Raw genomic sequence first — 22,564 nt, 5'->3', positions numbered from 1 at the left:
GTGATGCTCAGTACTGCACGACCACCACAGAGAACGGCGAATAAATGAGAGCCGCCGTGCGTGAATCTACAAAACACACCTACGCGCGTGAGTGCGCAAAAAACCCGCACGATGATGCAGATCTGCACTCCCGCAGGAACGCTCGTAGGTGCGTCGACACGCAATATGCAGCATGATGCGGGGCAGTGTGTTAATCGCCTCAGACGCATAGTTTCCGAGATATAGCGAAAAAAGTGTTTCCACCTCCTTTTCCAAAATGGCGCCCGGGGGACACGGGTGGCGACCCCACAAACTTCAAGTTAAGCTTCTATAGACCCCCTCCCCCCCCTACATGTTCCAAAAATAAAATTGCGTCCTCTAAGAAATGCAATATTCGGCCCTCAAATTGTAACATTTCAATGGACTCCAGAGCGTACTTGTGTATGTGCACACACTATAAACAAAGTCCTGCACAGTTGGCTGCTCCCGATGAAACTGGCCGCCGTAGCCGGGTCGGCCAGGACGACATCATGATTATTTGTGCTTTGTGTTATGTCATAGACTATGTTGTAAAAAATGGAGACTTGGATAGTCATATTATATTTTTATCTCTATGGTAACGAATAAAAATTCCAAAACGTCGTTTTTTCGTAGCGTACCTAGTGCACATAAGTACAAATAAGATGAGTATATGTGCCTGTGGTAAATAAGTATGTCAGTAGGTCAATTCTCTATTACTATCGACTACCGACAACCGAACTGTCATCGAGAAATTCTGTATGAAAATCTGATCTGCGCCTCTGACGGGTGTCGTAGGAAACATTTTGGCAGTACATTCTAAATGTCAAATTTCGATAGCTAGCCGGTTGTCGGTAGTCGATAGTGGTACAGAATCGAGGTACAGCAGTGTCCCTACAAATACAAATGAAACACAGTTGTCCATTATATATTATTTATTAATAATAAAAGTGGCATGCCGCGTGGGGAGTGACGCGAGGCGCGGCGGCGCTCGCGTGGCGCCATGCTCCAGGCGTGGGTGTGGTGGTGGTGGTGGTGGTGTGAGTGTGAGCCGCGGCCGCGCCCCGCGCCCCCGGCGACTACTAGGTAGCCCGCAGCACGCGCCTGCACAAGCTCACACTCGAGACGCGTCGCCTCGCGCACGTCCCTTACAACGCTACACACAAGAATGCTTTCATCGATGTTACACCTGCTGTCCTCCGTGCTGATGCCTGGCGCGCGTTACAAGTTACGCTAACTGTACGGTTCAGATGACACGACATGACACGACATGACGCGACGCGACTAGCGAGTCGACATCTGCACTGGACGCACTCAGAGATCTAGTAATAGCGGGTGGATCACCTCGCGATCTCGTGTTAACTTATGACTATGATATATTAATGATGGTTATTACAGATAGTATAATATCGTCACCCGGGACTGTTGGCTACAGAAGTGATTAGGCCGGTAAGTCGTTACTCGGTGAAGATATCGTTAGTTGTGAGACACCATAGTGGTGTCCCACCGGAATGTATATGCTCAGTCGTAGATACGACTTTAGACAGAAATATGAAAAGTTAATAATTATTTATGTTGTGCAATCGCTATTAAATCACAATCGGATATTATACCACGGCTCCTCGAACAAGCTCCGCGCGCGCGGTGCACGCGGAGCGAGTTGACAACTCATTCTTAAAAGTAAGTTTTTTTTATTACTAACATCAAAATATTAAAATAGATGAAAGTGGCGCTTTACCACAGACGGTTGTGGTAGAACTTAACATCAAAATAGCCCTTATCGGTGAGCTGCGAATCACGGCGAGCTGCCCCGGCGGCGCCAGAGCCCGAGGCGGGCGTAGAGGCGCCCGACGGCAGCCCGGCGGCCGGCACGTCGGCGAACGCGGCTGGAGCGGCGGGCGGAGCACCGGCCTCGGGCTCCACGGGCAGGGTGCTGGGGCGCTCAGGGCTGGGCGGCTTGCACGCCACCTCCGGCTGGTAGTCGTCATCGTCCCAGTTGGGGCCGTCGTCGAGCTCAGGCGCCGGGGGCGCCCACGGCAGCGGCTCAGGCAGGCGCTCCTCGTCACTGGGGGGCGCGGACGACTCCTCCTCTGATTCACGCTCATACTCGCGGCCCGAGCTGTCTCTTTACAACAAACGAGCAGTGAGAACAGCCGCCGCGCCGCGCCACCTCGCTCGCGCCTCTCACTGCACGCCCTTGCCGCGAGCGTGTGAGTGTGTGAGTGAGCGCCGCACGAGCGAGGTGGGCGGCGGCCACTAGCGTGCCACTACCGACTACCGATACAACTTGCTACCATTCACAACATTCGACAACACTTTATATTGCTATTTGCTCTACAAGAGCGGTCGCACAGGTGCGTCAACGCGATACCACAGCTCTGCGGCGCTGGCTCATCGAGCATCATTTGTGTTTATTTTTTGTCGCTTAGTAATACGTTGATGATTTTCAGTATAATATTTGGGCCCATTAAACGAGTTGTAAGTTCTTTAGTAACGAGCATGATGCATTATTGAAGTTGCAATACAAAGAGGCGCGGTGATGAACCAGTGCTGCACACGTAGAGCTCGCGTCGCACTCACAACGAGCGATGAGAGCAGTACCATACATGTAGTAAATACAACTAGTAATGCACATAATCAAAGTTAACTAAAAGTGGGTAACACGTCGTTGCCTCGGTCTGTGTACAACACGTTCTCGTGTGTCGGGTGTGTCGGGTGTGTCGCGACGAACGACACGACCTACAGTTGTATTTACTATAAATATGGCGGTATGTTAGCTTTGGCGTGGCACATACAAGTACGAAGTAATAAATAGGTGCATATTATATTTGGTAACGCGGCGTCACTCGGTCGCAGCGCTGCCACTACGCTACACATCGACTGTAGCACAAATAAAAAGTAATAAATTAAATAAAAAAGAAACGCTAAAACAAAATAATATTATCACAGTGCAACATTACTTAAAACATCTTGTGTCGTTATATATTAAGTATACATAATGTTCTAATACATGAACAGTTTATTTACAAGCGCGCCGCGTGCCGCCGCGCGCCACTCGGCCGCAGTGCGGGAGTGGCGCGCGGCGCACGTCGCCGGCGTCGCCCCGCCCGCGCCGCTCACGACATGTGACGTTGTTTGCAACACTGATCGCGATACAAGGAACATCACGCCCCTCCCCCTTACCTCGTCAAACAAAACGTTAGCTGCCAGAAGGATATCAAACTATAATATCTGCATGAGCGCGTGCACGTTCAAGGGAAGTGTGTCAAGGTGTTGGGGGCGCCACTGTCGGCGGGGCGGCGTTTACATGAGCATCAATGAATAAACAAACACACACACACGCAGCCATAGCGGCAGAAGTGGCAGTAGCGGCAGTAGAGCGAGCCACGCGACCGCCTCTTTATCAGCGAGTATCGCTTAATAATGTATTATTATTATATGAGTTCGGCGCCACTGTGTTTACAGTGTGATTGTGACACGCGTGTTGGTACAGACGCGGAGCTGTAGCAAGCGTACGAACGTGTCGAGTGGTGGAAGAGCGCGCTCTACTCTGTTCTGCTGCTCTACTGCTCTAGTGCCCCACTGCTCATACAATGTGGCGCTACTTGGGGAGCGTAACGCGATAGACTGGTACCGTGTTCAATGCTCGGTCGGCGACAGATCGCTCTCTACACTATGCTAGGTCTCTAACAACCAATTGTGATGAATTTATTCATGTTAAACAATAAGCATGCGATTATTTATATTTGACAAATCGCTGGATATTTTAATGAACAAAGTGGTTTAGCGGTCCTAGAGGTACCGACTGCTGCGCCGTGCTATCGTACTTAGGCTCACCAAATGTCGCCCGCGAGCGAGCACTAGCCGATCACTGGCACAGATAACACAAGTACAGCAACGACCACTCAAACTAACTCACCCGCCCTTTACGGAGCCCTGTCGGCAGATGTCGCTAATGTGACCAAAGTTGTAGAGGGAGCTACATCTGGGGAGCCTAGAACGATAGCGGTGATGGACACAGGGCGCCGCCGGGCTGCACTGATCTTACACACGATCTCGACGTCACACCGGCGCGTCATAGCGCGACTGTGTAGTGACGAGTGACGAGCGAGGAGGTGAGATCCATGCAGACCGAGGTCACCTACACTATCTTATAACATACACACACATACACGCACGCACGCACGCACGCACGCACGCAGTGGGCGATGCTCAGTGTTGCCACTTTGTTAGACAATACCAGTACTTCGTGACACCTCGTTTAGTAATGGGTGGCCAAACGCTATAATTATTTACACTACGCATTTATTATTATTCGAGTTATTAGTTAACAGACAATGCAAGGAACATGTGCATGCGCTCGTGTATTCGTGTGTGTGTCTGTGTGTGTGTGCATATATGTGTCATGTAGGTGGTGATAAGTCGCGCGATAATTGTTCTAGTTCTAGTGGCGAGGCGCGTCGCTCAGTGCGAGTTCATCGCACGCCGCGCACGCAAGTAGCTGCAAAATAATCAAAAATAAAGAAATAAACAAAAAAAAATAATAATAAAGGCAACGACTAAAAGCAAAATCAATATAACAGAACTAAACAACTCAAGGAGCAGTGTGCACGTGTGGTGCACGCGTAGTGCACGTGTGGAGCACGTGTGGAGCACGTGTGCGTGTCATATACGTACCCATTGTTTTCGGCATAATATGAAGCGCCACCATGGATTACCTGCAACACGCACACATTATTATAACAACATTCAAATAAATCGCCGCATTTCTGTACTCAATTACTTTCTAGCCGACTTTACTCTACACTATTAAATACTTCGAACAGTTAAAATAAAATATATGTATCTAGTTACAACGACTGTATACAATATCCATGTACAATCAAACAGAAAATTGAATTGGACTGAGTAATACAACATGTTATGTGCTTCATCTACTCGTAATGACTCGTATACATGTAATTGTATGGTAAACGAACGACTTGCATCTCTGCGTACTTAGTAATAACATGACTCAACTGTGAATATGAAGATGTGCTTCAAGTGAGCGTGTACGTACTCCAGACAATACGTGCACGCATTCGACGGTACAAAGGGAATAAAGGGTTAGATTAAGTGCACGACGACTCGCTCACTGCCACGACAGAATCTGTGGAGGTGTCTACTACTTACTAATGAACATTGTAACTGATATCCAAGTGATTATTATCTAACTTATCGCACTAGAATGCGAGCAGGGGTTCGCTTGTAATGATGGTTGACCTCACTCACGATCAGTGGGAAGTGATGTCGTTCGTGTCAAAAGGATCGGTGTTGATTTGTAACAAGATAAGAGTTACGTCTACTCACGTTGGCGATGGCGGAGTGCGGTTTGGGAGCGGCGAAGCGTCCAACGGCGGCGGCGACGGCAGGCGTGCTGCGTCCGGACTTGTTGCTATTAGTATGAGCGCGCATTAGGGGGCGTTTAAACGAAAGCGGAGCTCGCCAGCGTGGATAGTAGCGGATCGCGATTTCACTACTGGCACAGCTTCCACTGACGCCGAGTGGAGGTTTCGAGCACTGTGATCGGTCTATTCGCGGTCCACTCCACTCCGCGCTGGCGAGCTGCGCTCCAGGGCGTACACATACGCGGAGCGTGACTGTGCCACCGACATACAGGCAACTGTCGTTGTTGCACTCGAGTGCAGTCAACAGCATTGTATCGTATTGTTGTGTATATAAATATATTTATGTATGTTCGCTCCGTGTGGGAACAGAACACACGTGGCGGCAGGCGTCGAAGGGGTACGATGCTAACAATACATAATACATAGTTGGTAGTAGTGGATGATGTTTAGTCCCCGTGTTACGAGTGTTACATGAACCTGACAGCTACTCGTACTACATGTACTACGTTAACAATGTGAGTGTGTAACAACACCTCGTACTCACTACAGATACACAATTAGAAGAAACATATCGAAGCGATCAAGTTAATCATAGTAGCTACAACTTGTGTATGAATGATTTTCACAAAATTAAATAATAATATAATGACTGCGCTGCACGTGCTACAACGAGTACAACTACGTGAGTGTAGGATGTGGCGCGGCGCTAGTCTACGCCTACACTACGCACTCACCTGTGCTTTAGATATTAACTCAATATGTCTCTTCTAATTTTCCAGCATCTGTTGTAACATAATTATTTGTTTGTGATCAGTGCTCTATATCGAATACTCACTAGAGTGGTCGGCCCTTGTGGGGTCACTCCTCACCCCCGCGCTACCCGCGCTACCCGCGCTACCCGCACTACCCGCACTACGCTAACTATGCTGTGACAATGTAATGTATCATCAACGCATCTCAACACTATCACACGACGTATGACAACTTTTTCAGTTCGCGGACCTCTAGAGAATATAGCACTACTTCAAGGACTCCTTTAACCAACAAATAAAATATAAATAAAACTATTGCAATTTCATTTTAGCACCGAAAAATAACATTAAATTTAATAAACATTCAAATCCTGTATCTATGGGAAGGTGGTAGGTGAGAGACTTGCTCACATTTATTAATTAATTCAAGTGTGTCAATAGACAAGACAGCGGGCCCACGGTCGCGGGCTCCGGGCCTCCGTCGACCACAGTGCCAAGGAGTCCTTGGAATTATATTTATAATGTACTGTAGCGTGGTGTGCGCGTGTGTGTGTGTGTGTGTGTGTGTGTGTGTGTGTGTGTGTGTGTGTACACGTGTAGTGAGTGTGTGTGAACACTGCACGCACCTGATGTCCGCAAACCGTTCAAAGAACTGTGGAGCGACCGCGAAGTTGTTGTTCTGGCGAAGCAGGCGCTCCACTTCGTAGTTCTTGGCCAGGAACTGCTCCATCTTGGCAGACGGGCCGTCGATAGCCAGCTGATGAGCATGCATCTCCATATCCTGGGAAGTATGACGCACGCATTTCACATCACTTCACTAATCTATTCACTAGAGTACTGATCGAACATTAGGGCGCGTGATACATTTTCCGGACCAATAAGTATTCTTTATATTAAGGTTTTATATCGCTGAATATGTATGAGAGCGTGGGTGAGTCAGAGAGCGAGCACTTACATGCAGCATGTAGTCGAACAGCACCCTGCCGTACCCGGAGCGCTGGCGGTCGCGTACGATGTAGAAGTCGAGGACGCACAGGGGCTCCACCTCGTGCACGTGGTCGCGCTCGTCGAACAGGAACAGGTGCTTGTAGCCCACCTTCAGCAGCCCGATCACCTCTCCCTTGCCGCTGCACACACACAAGTACACTGCATCAGTCTCGTAGTACGTACACGTCATACACACACCACACGAGCGGCAACAATGTCAACGCAACTATACAATGAGGGTGTGGTCTGCATTTTTCTCTCTCATATGTAGGTGACAGGTATGAGGTAGTGGTCATGGTGTATGGTAGAAGATCAATCATTATTAGTCACTGTAGCATGGACGCATACGTCTGCAGACGCTTGTTAAGCGTGATCGGTTTTTACGTAAAATACAAATACCATTTCAATATGTGTATAGGAGCTTGAGACATTTTTACCTCATTCATTAGCAAAGCAAATGAGCGATACACACAAGTGTACACATTATATACTATACACAAGAGGTACATATCGACGGTTACACTCACGTGCTAATTAACAGCTTTTATGTTTTATACTTGACAACTATGTTGACAACTAAATATACAAGTTATGTATAATTTTAGTAAACAGTTTAATATCTGTATCTATGTAATAATAATATAACCAATTACTTTGTCCGAATATTTACATTTAGCTTTAAATTAAAAAGACTCTTGTGTGCTCAGCAGTGAGGATCATTCAGTAAGTGAGTGAGCGTATATTTTGTGTTTAGTAAAATGTTTCCAAGTACTCGTAAGCCCACAACTTCAAGTTCTGCTATACTCCGTCATTGTATAGACTGTAAGAATATAGCCCGTCATCTGCATCTCTCGGGGAGTATTTATAGAGAACGTGCAAGCTCTTAGACGGAGAATGAAACGTTAATGCTTTTTGTTTAGGCGTTTTTTATGGTATGTTATGGGAGTGTGAGCTGTGCGGCAGAGTGTGGTGATCTGTGTTCATTCAACATGCACGAGCACTCTGCAGCGAACATGCTCCGGCGCGGCGCGGCGACGCCGAGGGACCGACACTAATGCATATTTGATCATGTTTACTCTAAGTGCTCACTCCTAAACTGAGTGTTCTATTGGAAATTCTTTCTTCATTTCGCGGATGTGGTATTTACACTGCATTTCTTAAATATTGATAAATGTTGGACTGACACCAATGTCGAGGCATTCATAAATTACACTCTTGATTTTTAAAAGAACGTGATTTTCTACGATTTCAGCGAGTGATTTTAATGTTGCTTAGATCTTCAGTGATTGGAACCCCTGCTTACATGGTTGAAGGTGTTGAACAATGCTTGATGACTACTTCCATTAAGCGACACTGTCTCGACTCATGGAAGCGTTTAATAAAAAGCGCTCATCTCTAAGAATAGTCGTGGTTGTGGAGAGCACTCGAGAGGGCGCACTGTGGACACTATCACTGGGTGATCCAGTAATGACTGCAACTGGTAATCAATCGAGCCTTAATGCTGCTTTACTTTAATGTGTAATGAAACTATACAACATACTAATATTGGCTTCTTTTGTCACATAATTATTTAGTAAAAAGGGTGTCTGAATTGTAATGATTTTTTTTAGTTAAAAAAAGCAAAATTGTATCCTTTGTAAATGGGATTGATCAATCTGTCAGATCAGATACAGACAGTACTAGAATACAGTAAGTAAGTCGACAAGAAGATCGTTCATCGAATACGATCGATCTAATTGTATCTACTCGTAGTTACACGTGAGACATAGAAAGCGTAATTTAGCAGTAAATTGTTTGATATATGAGTAACAGTAGCGACAAGGTGTGCATCTGTGCGACACTACACTTTCGCGGTGTGTGGCGGCGCGTGGACGGCGGGCTGGCGCGGCGGCGGCGGTGGTTTCTAATGCGCGCATACGTTACACGCCTCATCTGAGCGCACCACCACCACACATCACCACACACCACCACGTGGTAGCGCGTGGTGGCGCGTGCAATTCATATACATATAGCACTTTCACCAGGTCTATTCTGTCATATCTAACACTAACTTGTTTTTACAACTGTCTGTGGCTATAAACAGTGACGTGCATATAACTCTAGCCTGTTAGAATGATACGACGCATAACATGTAGAGGCGCTGAGCGAACGATTTGTAAATTTATAAAGAACCTTGCAGTTACATACTGGTGTCGGAAGACAGCAATAGAAAACTGTACGAGTGTAGAGAGTTAAGCGGCAATGAGCCACTGTCATTAGTGATAAACTGGCTCTATGGAGTGCCGGTGCTCAGGGAAAATATTTTATGGCAGTCATGTCTAATGGGCCCCGCAACACCTATGTTAAAAGAGTGCCATTAGCCAGGTCGAAGGTTTTAATATCAAGGGGTCATTTAGTAGGGCAACCGCTGGCTTAGTGAGAGTGCGAGGAAGCTCATGATGTTTGTCATGTCTGTGCAGTGTGCAGTGTGATGAGAGCGCACCACCCGACCGGAACTATTTCGCCTTGTTTGATTTACATACTTGTATTATAATATTCTACTAGTAGTACTATGTACAATCAGGGGTATTGTGCGCGGCTGCTAATCACCAAGTCACGGTCAGATGCTATTCAGTCTTTTTATTAGGAAACTGTTAGAGGAAGCGCGCTGTTGGTCAACGTGCCAGGTAAATGGCAATAGATTCGCCACCTTACTTCATGCATTACGAACAATCAATCAATCAATCAATCAATCAAATTCTTTATTGCATAAAACGTGGTAACAAGATGTTCAATAAAAAGTTATGTACAGCATGTTTTGCCGTTTTTACCGGCGCGCAAAAAATATTACATGTCATTACTATCAATTTAAGTAAAATCATATCAATTTTCATAAATAGAGATTAAGAACAATAAAATTAAATGTCATTTCTTTTTCAAAAAGAGCAAAAAAAAAAAATAAAAAATTATATGTCATTACAATAAAGTCGTATTAATTATAATAATTATAAATGAAGAGCAATAAATATTAAATGTCAAAATTATTTTCATTTAGGAATTTATGTATACTATAATAACATTTATTTGTCAGAATTGTTTGCAATTTATGTTTAAATACTTTTACATTACATTTTTTTACAAGTGGGGGCGGCCTTCCTCGGGGAAACAGGCGTGTTGTTGTGAAATAAATATATTGTACGAATGATTGTTTGGAAGCTCCTCGTAGGTTCATAGTAATCGTTTAACAACGGCTCGTGTTTAGCCTTCATAGTTAAAGGTTGCATCACCAATCACGAGTTATTATCACGAGCGACCTCGAACGCTGTCTTTTCTTTGTCCTAATAAATACCCAATTTATGAAAGTCGTTTGCGCGGTTCCTTCGCTACCGTATTACGTCGCCTATCTTTATGTAATAAAGGGGTGGCTCATGAAAAACGTACTCTCAATTTGGCAGCGACCCAAACGTGACGGTAAAATACATCATCGAAATTCGGTTAGTGTTCATCATTGACACGATTTGGTGAAGTTTATGCTTCACCGAGAACACGGTAGTGTCGTGAGGTGTTCGCGAGGCGTGAACGACGTGTACGCAAAGAGTGCGCTATGAAAGCAGCGTCGTCGAGTATTTGTTTGATGGTCGCGGTGATGTTATAATTGAGCTCGTCCGGGGGCCAGCACGCGCCAGGACGCGCGGGCCCGGCCGGGGCGCGGCGGGCGCGGCGGGGCGCGGGGGGGCGCGACCCAATCAATGCAACAGGCGCCATATTGAATGCACTTGCGTACCGGGCGAAGTAGGATGAGGACGCAGGTGGGCGGCGGCGCATACCACCCCTATCGATCGGACATCACTCATGTACCAGCAACTATCCCGATTTATTGCAGGTACACACGACGCCCATCGCTCTGCATCCAGCAAATAATTCATGTTTGCCGAGTTTCGCCGCCGCGCCGCCAGGTGGCGAGCGGCGCCCGCTCTTGCATTCTTACTGACCAAATGTTTCAAACTTAATGTAATAGACATGAAGTTGCAAGATAGAGCACTTTGGTGAGCTAATAATGACATTGAAAAAGTAACATACATACTAATATATTACTAGGTATTACTTATTAGTTTTCCTACAATTTTCAACTTTATCGAAGTTTCCGATATCAGTAAGTAATTATCAAAATTCACAAAATATCTATAATAAAAAAGCACGCAAGCGCAACAGCTTGAAATAGTAAATGGCAAAAATTGGGATGTTGAATGCGGAACACTCGTAACGAATCGTTTGCGAAACAAAGCAAACAAAGGCCGCGGGCCGCAACACAAGGTAGTCAATGAATTTGTACGTACTGTACGTAGGATGATGAAATCAGTACCGCCTTCGTATCACTACGATAACATGCTTCGATTGAGCATGGACTGATACACTACAAGTGCTACTCGGCGGTACAGCGGGATCGCATGGAGGAATGTTTCGAGTGTCTACATCGATATATTTAGTATATTACACTGTTACGATTGATGCGACACGTAGGAGGTAGATACAGTAGGAAGCGCGTGCTGGGTAAAAATGATAGAGGAAGCAAGTGGCGACTGCTGACTTATAACACGTTAGTATAGTCACCAGTGAGCGTCGGGGCAGTTCCTCGCCGCGCACCCTGCACTACTGAAGGCTCTGCCAACTAACTCCACTACTTATACCTAACTGGTGAATAGCAGCGGAAACGAGAATTGTATAGCTGTACCGATAAATAGCAGCAATAAACGATTATGGCAAATTACAGTTGTTGCCACTGCGGGAATTAATGCGCCAAATATTATTACATTTAGTTAAGTATTGTTCCATGAATATTAACAAAACCACCGGTAGTAATGTATTTGAACGAGAGCCAAGTCATTGAGCATCGGCGGCGAGCTGCCGACGGCGTGCTACATCTTGCAGGCGCTCGGTGGCGCTCAGTGGCGCAGCGTGCGAGTCTGCAGTGTGTCGTAACTCGTAAGAGCCGCATCTCCCGCCCCTGATCCAATCTTGTGACGTCACTGAGTAACGGCACTTGCCATATCATTTCACTGCACGAGCGGCGCATTAGGGAATACCTACTTAACTCTCTATTTGGCAATGTAACGGGTGATTTGTGTTCAAATCAAAGTACGATTTGATCGGAAACGCCATTTGTAGGTCGGCGGCCATACGATGTGCGATTTGTATTAGTGACGAGTAGATGCGGTGATAATAATATAATGTGACGGAACAGTGTCGGTGGCAATAAGTATTGTATTTGTCATTTGTTAGGTAGCAATGTAACACGCGGAGGTGAGAGGTGGCCGCCGCGCCGCTGCTGGAGCCGTGCTCGGTGGAGCGTGGCGGCGGCGGCGGCGCTCGTGAGTCACGCCGGAGGTCGCCGCTACCGCCGCCACCACCGCGGTTACACGCTGCTGTCGTGTCAATGCACTGTCATGACCACTTACCAGAACTAAATTTAAAATTGTATCATTTATTTAAGTTTATCTGAGGTAGAAGAATTTCAAAAGTTAAAATTGCTCAAGATAAGCACGGAAACTAAGGCCAAGACAATACTTGATCTAGTGACGGCCAAGTTTGATAGGTATCGCGAGCGACTATATCAAGTCGTTATACATATAAAGCGCGCGTCCCCTCAGTGAGACTGTGAGGTCTGTGAGACACCCCAGTCTGGCACACAGACTTACTGCGCCGCGCTTACATGTATGTCTGTCTGGTGAGATGTATCTACGGACTCTGTTACCGAACACAGAGCGCGAGCCGCTCAAGTCTCTTCACAGTGAAGTCTGTGGTGAAGTCATCTAAGTCGTAACGCAACCATTACCGAATATATTTTCTAGTATCTATTATTTTTTATTATCAACATATGTGTATTTTTTTTTCGTAGACCTTAGCCGGTCTAGGAATAAGGAGGAAGTAAACGTGACCGGAGTGAGATAGGCTTCCTTCTTAACGATACTCGAGTCTTGTGTTATCATTATACATAAATAAGTCCAAATTTCGTTGAACGTACAAGTGAGCGTCGACCGATCGCGATCCTTTCCAATATCTAGTTTCATCTCATTCAGAGCATAGAGCGGCGTGCATAAAATGATGACAAATAGTGGTTTATGTGCGAGACCTACATGTTATTGTGAGTGTGGAGGCGAGGCGCGGTCCGCCAGTGCGCAGGTCTGTTGACCTGAGCACTAGGCCGCGCGGACGCCCTGTGCCTAGGCGAGCTCCGCGAGCAGCCACCCGCCACCCGCCACCCCCCAGATGCCTCTCTACTAGTACTGGACTACATTACCCAGTTTCCGAAACAAACACGATGTTACGGAAACTGCGAAGCAGCCTCACATGTACAACCTACGTTTCATCAATTCAACGAATATTTAAATACGTCTTTCTAAATACGCCTACGACTACCATACAAAGATATAGAAATCTCGTCTCGCATGGACATAAACATAATTCAAACACGAAACACAATAATAATAATAAATGTAAGCGGACGTTTAAACGTCTATCCTATGTATATTGGAGCTTATTAGACAATTTTTAAAGTAACCCAGCACGTTTCCATATAACGACTACGCAAACTGGTCTGCGAGCTGTCTAATTAATAAATTATTTATCAGTTTAGTCAGCAAGTCAAATTTTACTAAGACGTGAACGAGGCGTGATTTCATGAGACGCCTAAGTCTTGAGACCTAAATATTATGATATCGGATGAATTTAGTTTATTAGTACGTTGTGTTGTAGTCCATTGTGTGCGAGTGTCCCACGGCTCGAGTGCCTCACACGGTGCTATCTAACACGAGCATCAGTGGACGCCGCCACAGCCGCCACAGCCGCGGTCGTCGTTAACATCACGTCTCTATTGTTTTGTTCAACACCTTTTTGCTCGGAAGCTTGCGGTTCAGAGAAATTGTATCTCGCACAGTTTATGGGGCACTTATTGTCAAAAAGAGTTTTTCTTTGGAATTATGAGATACGATACAAGGTTGAACGCGTTATTCGATCGCGTGTTATTGCGTAGAATGAGTAAGTTCACGTTTACTAGCAAGGTTATTGAGTTGTTTACTTCATCGTTAGGATGTGGTTTAAACTAACCGTTGTCCGTGAGTCAGCACGTCACGTCCTTACTCAGATATTACTACAGACAAATATAGCGCTTTAAAACCTTTAATGACCGATCTTATAAAACACGGGCATAAAATAGAGAGAGAGAGAGAGAGAGAGAGAGAGAGATCAGGACATATAAAAGCACCTCCAAGGTATATATTTGTGAAACAGTGCTACAACAGTATAGGGTAATTTCGCCTGTTCGCGTCCATTTAGTGCAGTTAGCAAGTTTGAAGGAGAAAATAAAAATGTTGCAGCACTAGTTTCAATTAAAAAATGTATGTAATGTGGTGACTATATAGTCTAATTTAGTATTAACTTTCAGTTTCGTTTGTAATATCATGAGTTTTTTTTAAGAAAAGGCAAACCACAGAATTAGCCTTTTCACCTACTTTGCGTCCACAAAATCCAAATTGCGTCCACCCTGGGACTATTTCGCGTCCACCAGCTTAGAAAAGGTATGAGGAGGTGATATTATTAAGGAAATATAAAGAAACACTAGATCTTATTAATTTATTTATTTAAGAATATAATTGTTAAAAAAATCTCTTGGACCTAAAACTTTTCCTGTTTTTGGACAGAAAGCAAAACCGCTTTCGTCTCCATTGAAAATTCTTTTTGGGTCACTTAAAATATCTTTCTGATTCATACTTTCCAAATATTATTCAAGTTCTCTAAACCACAATCTGATTGATTCTTCTGTTACTAGGGCTCTAGCTTTATTAATGCCCTCCGCATTCTTAAGCGATATTTCTTTATTTCTGGCCAAAAAAAAATTCAATCCACTTTGACCTGGACGGTCATCTTTGAATTTATTTTTAATCTCCCCGTCTCGAATGATTTTCTGAACAGTATCCAATAATTCCTGTTTTTTCACTGGGAATCCACATTTGGATATGTTGAAAAGCCATTCAACTACCTTTTTTTCACCATCTACACTTAGCGTTGGTTCTGGTCCCGGTTTCTTTACTCCATCTGGTCAGCGCACACTGATTTTATCCAATATTGTGGTCTTGGGAATTCCATAATCTTTACATACTTGACTTACAGATTTATTTTTCACTCGAATGTCGCTTAGAGCTTTCTTCAAATCTTCTTCTGTATAAGTTTCCTTTTCCTTCTTCTTGTTTGACTCTAAAGAACTCATCTTAAACAGAAAAAAGAATTATAGAAAACATTTTATTGGACCTACTAGATTTAAAATACTGAATAAAATAAAATATTAATATTTATCCTATTATCAGTATTTTACAAAAAATAAAGCGATTATTTAATAAAGACGGACGCGATTTGTTACAAGATTATAGCCTATAGGAATAGTGTGCGTCCACGTTTCGATCTATCTTTGTTACTTTTTCTACAATCGTAATAATGTGGACGCAAATTGGGTATTACAATTGTGTAACTTTAATGACAAAATGAACGAAAACCCAATTTATTTTAATATTTTAATCACTTAAAAATAAACAACTAACTAAAACGTAAATGGATGAGTTCGCGTCCATCGTGGACGCAAAGTGGTAGTTTAATAAATTCAGTGTAGCACTTCGCGTCCACCCTGTTTTAACTATTTAATAGATAAAAAAAAGCAAATTAGTAATTAATATCATTAGTTTATGTTATGATTCATGTCTCGAAACATCTATGTGTCCTCAAGTTCACATAAAACATAAAGAGACTTACCGCCAAACGCGCCGCTGCACACTATTTTTTTTACTAAAATCCCACACGTCCGCACTCCGTTGTTGAACCACCAAAATAAACTTTTTTTTTTACAGAGATTAATTAGGCACTCGGAGCTTTTGTCTATATGTGCGTGCTTCGTACAAATTGAGCTATTGACAGTTATAACATTCACGTTCATCAGTGTGATATTATATTTATTTGCAAGTATTTTTATAGGCAGGTTCGAAAAATGGACGCGATTTAGGTGATGGACGCGATAGGGCGAACTTACCCTATTATATTATTTAAGAATGTATAAGACGCAGCTCAAAGTAAGATGAATATGAAATATTATCAATACTACAGACAGCTATGACGTCATGTATGAACGTGGATCAAGCAAAAGCAGTCTGAAAAGGGACGTTACACCGTGGTGTTCTACATCAGGCCTGCCCGTCTTCCGGGTTACGTAGAAACGTAATTGTTTCCCTAAAACTATTATTATGAAAATGATTGTTCCTTCAAATATAATTGTATAAAATTATCTCAGCACTTGCAATATTCAGATAACACGCAAAGCTATTATGAGACGCGGCTAGTTGTCGTGACGTAACGCATTAAAATTAAATCGCAAAATTATAAGTTCAGCGAGGCGAAGCAATGCATACAATATAATTCGCAGTTACATCGCGCAACGGTCACTACACATTAGATCATTAGCTGGCAGCTGAGCCGACATGTAACAAAATATCGAGAGTGGGCAATGTCGGTGACACATTAGAGCAACTCGATGCTTCGTTACAAAGAAATGCTCTAATGTGCATGAACCTTCGCGCTCGCTAAGAACGTGGATTAGCAGACGTCATTAACAGCTCGGATAGAGATAACGCTGTACAATACTGTCCATGCAGAAACAAGGAGAGAAGCGCGCGAGTCGCGTGACGCGCGCCGCGCCATGTTAGTCGCGACAACTCGACGACCTTATAGATTTATATGGGGATCTCGAGTGGCTGGCCTTAACTCAAGCTCAATGTGAATATGCACGCTCTTTATGTGATACCACTAGACGTGTAACACATCGAAACAATGACTTACACGCGGATCTATTAACATTGATTTGCTAAATTAAAAAATATGAATATATTGTGTGCCACAAAACCTGCCACTTGTGCCATCAAGTGTTCTGTTTCATATTTTTATAACTCTTCTTTGGCTGCATTGCAAAGAATACAGAACACAAGTCTTATATAAAATATATTTGTTTCACTTGGCAAAGCAATGTTTATTCAGTCCGTGTGCTCATCACGCATCAAACACATACATTATTAAGCATGAGGTTCCAGTAAACGTGTTCGATATAAAATTGTAACACAGATCTTGCGGAAATGTTGGTGCGTGATGCGCAGCTTCAAGATGAAATCAAACTACACTACTGTGGGATTCTACATACAACATGAGAGAACAATACGCACAGCTCAAATAATAGTTGATACCAAATATACAAAAAGTTAGCGGTGCGAGTGAGGTCTGAACATGAACAAAAGTGCGTGCGAGAGTGTAGCTCGCGTCGCCTGGTTACACACACATTTTATATCGTCACGCTATGACGACACTATTATGCCAGTTGTTTTTTATACTCCTATTGTATTATTTGGCAAGCCTTCTTCTCTCGAACGAGTGTATTAGACAATAACGTCAATGTTTTGGCTAAAGTCGAAATAACCAAAAGCTGGCCGTACTCACCCCGGCCTGCCGGATAGGTCTGAACAGCTAGGCAATTTTTTTATCAAACACGTCGAAAATATAATTCGATAAAGTTTCATTGAATGCCAAAATGTTTTTAAACAGTTTCGTATAGAAACAAATCTTTAAGAACCTTCCCATCTATCATCAATATTGTGAAATTTGACCATCTGGCCGGAGGGTGATCGTAACCTATGTTATAAATCATGATCCCACTCGGATCATGAATGCATTGTTCTTACTGCTGGCAGTTTCTACTAGTACAATGATAGTGATGATTTGCAAGGCCATTCTATATAATATGTGATTGTATTGTCTCCCGACTATCCGACAGTTACTTAAAGGTACAATAGTTTACATCGGTACCATAGAAGCGCGTCCTTGTCCCATACACGACACATTTCAATTTCCTGGTCGCCTCCAACGACTGTCACAATGCACATAAGTAATTATATTCAATCAAGGACTTGTTTGCATTCAGACGTACACACGAATCTATACTAATATTATAAAGCTGAAGAGTTTGTTTGTTTGTTTGTTTGATTGTTTGTTTGTTTGTTTGTTTGAACGCGCTAATCTCAGGAACTACTGGTCCGATTTGAAAAATTCTTTCAGTGTTAGATAGTCCATTTGTCGAGGAAGGCTATAGGCTATATATCATCACGCTACGACTAATAGAAGCAGAGTAGCAGCAAAAAATGTTACAAAAACGGGGAAAATTTTGACCCATTCTCTCTTATGTTACGCAAGCGAAGTTGCGCGGGTCATATTGTATAACAACGAATAGCCTTCAACACAAACTGTACCTAATACCAAGTCTGTTTGTTATTTAAGAAATATTGTATACGTGTTACGTAATTTGTTGCATTTTTATTTTGCTCTCCCTTCGCTGTACGATCAACGGTATAGTATCTGGTATCAAGTATTAGTCGTTAATGATAAAATAAATAACATAAATAAGGATCATGAAGTATTGATAACGTACGTAACAGGTAGATAAGCCAACTAAAAACAATGCAAAGTGCACCAGCTGTATTGCAGAGCGTACAATAACGGAGGAGGTGGAACAATATGAACATCAAGTGAGGTGGTGTTCAGGTGCAGCACGCGTGCTCAGTGCTGTCGCCTGCGTCCTGCGTCCTGCGTCCGTCACAACAACTGCGCGCGACTCTCATTCTGTCAGTAGTGCGCACACAATGCTCGCACATCACGCTACACTTTCAGATCACATGCGCGAGATCAACTGCATTATGAATTCATTTAAATTACTCTCACAGTCGGTACATGATCTGTGACGTAAGTTCATATTGGGGTCAGTAAACTACCTCTACGTAAAGTGTGGATAAATCTGGATACTGAATTCAAAGTCTTAGTAAGTGAAAACAGTAGTTAAGTAAACACAAACAAACAAATTTAGTGCATTTCCATTTGAAGAGAATCTATTTTTAAATTATTGAATTAATGTAAGAGGGAGTTAAAAAGCAAAGTCTAGTGCAACAGATTGTTACCTCATATTTAAAAATAGCAAGATATTATAATACACATTAATTGTGCTTTGCTTCAGCCACATTCATACATGATCCTTGCGACAAATTCTATTTTGATCCGTTTCTACGATTATGACACAAATAAAATATGTTTGAACGATGATGGATGTCTTAATATTAACCGCACCTAAACAAAGGAAAAATGTGGAAACATCTCGGTGAAAATATGAGGCAAATACTGCGTAAGTAATTCTCGAAACATACAAGTTTAAGCAAAATCTTTCAAAAATATTATTAATCTACGATTTTCTTTTGCGTCATATTATTATGAATAGAAATATTCCGTTAGCTCATGTGCTACAGTTAAGTTTGCAGTAAAAAAATAACGACAATCCCAAAATTTTATAAAATCTCTTATGCAACGCTATTCTAAAAAGGTGTCATTTTGCAATACGACAAACTGATTGAGACATTGTATTATTGATTTCCAATTGATCCCGATCGGTCGGTGTCCTCATATTCCCTCCGAGTGAGGGCCGAGAGATGAGCATCACTTACTTCTTGGCGGTGGCGTCCTTGAGCAGGTACAGCGTGTGCGTGGGCGAGGCGCGCAGCTTGTCAGCGGTGGTGATGATGCGGTTTAGCCCCTGCGCGGCCGCCGACTGCTCGCCCAGCGCGTCGACGATCTTGGCCAGAGCCGCCTGCATGGCCCTGTTCACAGACAAACCCAGCTATAGCGTGAAACAAACACAGGCGTGACCTGACTGGCTACCACGGTGTCACTCCGTTATCCAACTATCTGCAAGCGTTTCATTATTCTTTTTCGTAGATAGTTTGGCATGATGTGTGTTGTGGTCAATTTGTCAAGGCCCAAGTGTAAAGTGAGCAGGTACCTACTTGCACTCTCACGATCTCAGATCGCCATACTTCGATGAGAATGTGTATTATAAAGTATTTAGGTATATAAATGTATTACAAAACCGTCAGGTATTCACAAATACTCAGACGTGAGTGCTCGTAGCACGTTTCTAACGAGTTCTTAACTGAATGGAGTTATAATGATGTCATCTTAAGGTCATTATTCAATGAATGTTTTTTGTGTGACACATCAATTAGGTGATGCAAAGGCCGCTTTTAAACGACACACCATTTGTATTAAATGTAAGTAACTTTTACTAGATTGTCTGTCTGAGGTTTGCCAACATAATGCTTCACGATCATGAAGACCAAATATCGTTGAGTGGGTAGGCACATTGTTTTGTATTGAATTGCAATAAAATGTCAAATATGGTTGGATGACCAAATTATATTTGTCTGAATTTGTTACAAACTAAGATATTTTTAGTGAGATAAATTAAAATTCAGGTAAGAAAGATCGAATAAGCGCAAATAGTCTGTCACGAAGAAATCGTAGCACAGGTATTTCAATATAGGTACCTACCTAACTATTTTTTTTTTGTTAAAGATTTATCGACATCTAAAAGCATGGTCAGAATGAGTGCTTAAAAAAATTCTAACTGTTTTTAGGCACAACACAGACAGAGTGAGGTAGATGTATCAATACAGTACGTTAATACCTTTCAATCTGCTATTTAATTAGCCACCCTCGCGGATTAACAACGTCAAAGTAAAAAGGGCGGCACAAAGCATGCCGACATTTTAATTAACTAGCCAGGGGGTCGCGCCGGGTTCCGCGTAGACTACCTAAATATGAGCACTATAGCTCACCCTTTGATGTTTCATAAACAAGCATGCCCTGTCGATGCCATTAGCAGTGCTACCGTGTGCGCCGGGAGGGGGTGGACCGGGAGGACAGATTACCGTCTGCGTCCATGACAACCATCTCCCTGTGCCACCCCACCCCCACCTGCCACCCCTATGATCCGCTGCGCATCCAACTAAATATAAATGTACTACACATTGCAATATTGATTTCTCTCCGTGCCCTGGGATTTTGATTGGCTGCCATTTTGTCTTTGTTTGGCATTTTATGATACATGATATCTCAATAATAAAGATAAATGTCAACATTACTAATGAGAGTATTATGTTTCAATAAACAGATCATGGATTGTTTTTCTTAAGGTTGCCTGAACTATTTTTACCCTCAAGAACTATTTAGCCTGACACATTATGAGTTGCCGACTCAACTGTAACTGTCTGTAGGATTCCCGATGCTGCATATAAGTGTAATCTGTATTAAATGAGTTTGTCATTCACATGATCTTATGCAATGTATGCTAGATTGTGATAATGACTTGACTTTAGACCCATTGTTTAAGTAGCAAGTCTTAATAGTATTTCAGACAACTATTGCGGTACAGACTGTATCAGAATTTCATTAGAACAGCGGGTAATCATTACATTTGACTTTCCGATCATGAACATGTTGGTCGAAATGTAAGAGCGGTATCATAGTTTTTAATGTGGGAGAGTACATTATTACTTTGTGATATAAATTGTTACCAATATATGGATTTGTGAGTAACATTCAATATTCAATCAGAATGAAAGCATTGGAACCAATTTTTAGTACTAAAAACAGTCAAGTTTTAATTAAATGGCAGTATGCAGACACAGAAATTAAATGTGTAGGACATATAAGTTATAACAATAAGTCCTGAAGGTTGTAAATGATGTAAAATTTTAAAAATAAATCAGCTGGAGCACCTCCTGAATGCAGTTCACCAAAATCTATAAGATTAATAATTATAATTTATATAAAAGACTGGCCATCATGATAATGGAGTATGGAGAAGTCACGTCCCCCCTCCCCCTCCCACCCCCCGGCTGCATACACCCACCTGAAATACCTGGAACAAAGAACAAAGCGCAACGACGACTGAGCTGCTCGCCCGGAGATCACCATCAGTCGTCACCTAAATATAAGAATAAATAAATAGTGGAGATAGGTCACTCACCTGAGGTCGGCCACACTCCCCTCGAAGCAATCGGGAATGAAGAGATCATTGAGTTTGCTGATGTCTTCGTGCAGGATATCGTTCACCTCCATCGCGGCGCTCGGTATATATGAGCACCTCACTTCGAATAAATGCAAAACTGATACAAAAGTGAGTGTTGGTGTAGGCACCAAAGCACTCGAGCACTGAAATTTACTGGTTCTCCTTTCCCGACTAAAGTAAAAGGAAGACTGAGTCAGAATGAGTGATCGCACGTAAACCTTGCCATACTAAACCTATCCCGCCCGTCAGTATCGATTTTTCACATTTCCGAACGAAAATATATTTTACGATAAATTGGCGAAATACGGCAGCTAAATTATAAATGAGTCTTTTTTTAACGTTGTCAATAAAGCGTATATAGTATTGTGTACAAGTTTAACAAAATTGTGATACTGTTTGTAAATTCTTTAATAATTTATTTTACCTATAAACATACTTATTTTGCGCCTCATTTTTTTTTCTATATCAAGAGTAAGACTTTTTGTTCC

General features: G+C 42.9%; 1 protein-coding gene across 5 annotated transcripts; it reads right to left on the bottom strand.

The window, feature by feature from the left end:
- Positions 1–914: 914 nt before the first annotated feature.
- LOC142986603 (alpha-tubulin N-acetyltransferase 1-like) lies at positions 915–22,288 on the bottom strand. Of its 5 annotated transcripts, none has more exons than XM_076135126.1 (7): positions 22,035–22,288; positions 19,672–19,824; positions 7,092–7,263; positions 6,763–6,917; positions 5,347–5,431; positions 4,675–4,715; positions 915–2,122 (listed from the first exon to the last, which is right to left on the bottom strand). In XM_076135126.1, the coding sequence occupies exons 1-7, from the start codon at positions 22,124–22,126 to the stop codon at positions 1,732–1,734; spliced, it is 1,089 nt and encodes a 362-aa protein (XP_075991241.1). In that variant the 5' UTR covers positions 22,127–22,288; the 3' UTR covers positions 915–1,731. The 5 variants fall into 5 exon arrangements, with proteins under 5 accessions (XP_075991241.1, XP_075991243.1, XP_075991242.1 ...); XM_076135128.1 differs by having other exon boundaries at positions 915–2,062; XM_076135127.1 differs by having other exon boundaries at positions 5,347–5,413.
- Between the last annotated feature and the right edge of the window lie 276 nt (positions 22,289–22,564).

This window comes from Anticarsia gemmatalis, chromosome Z (assembly GCF_050436995.1).
Source record: "Anticarsia gemmatalis isolate Benzon Research Colony breed Stoneville strain chromosome Z, ilAntGemm2 primary, whole genome shotgun sequence".
Taxonomy (NCBI): Eukaryota; Metazoa; Arthropoda; class Insecta; order Lepidoptera; family Erebidae; genus Anticarsia; species Anticarsia gemmatalis.
This window is presented reverse-complemented; position numbering and strand designations above follow the sequence as displayed.

Bases quoted from the DNA above. Each gene is read 5' to 3' on its own strand.
- LOC142986603 (XM_076135126.1), bottom strand. From the start codon at position 22,126: ATGGAGGTGAACGATATCCTGCACGAAGACATCAGCAAACTCAATGAT. The intron at 19,825-22,034 runs GTGAGTGACCTA...GTCTGTGAACAG, and splicing joins GGGAGTGTGGCCGACCTCAG to GGCCATGCAGGCGGCTCTGG. The intron at 6,918-7,091 runs GTAAGTGCTCGC...CATACTTCCCAG, and splicing joins TGTTCGACTACATGCTGCAT to GATATGGAGATGCATGCTCA.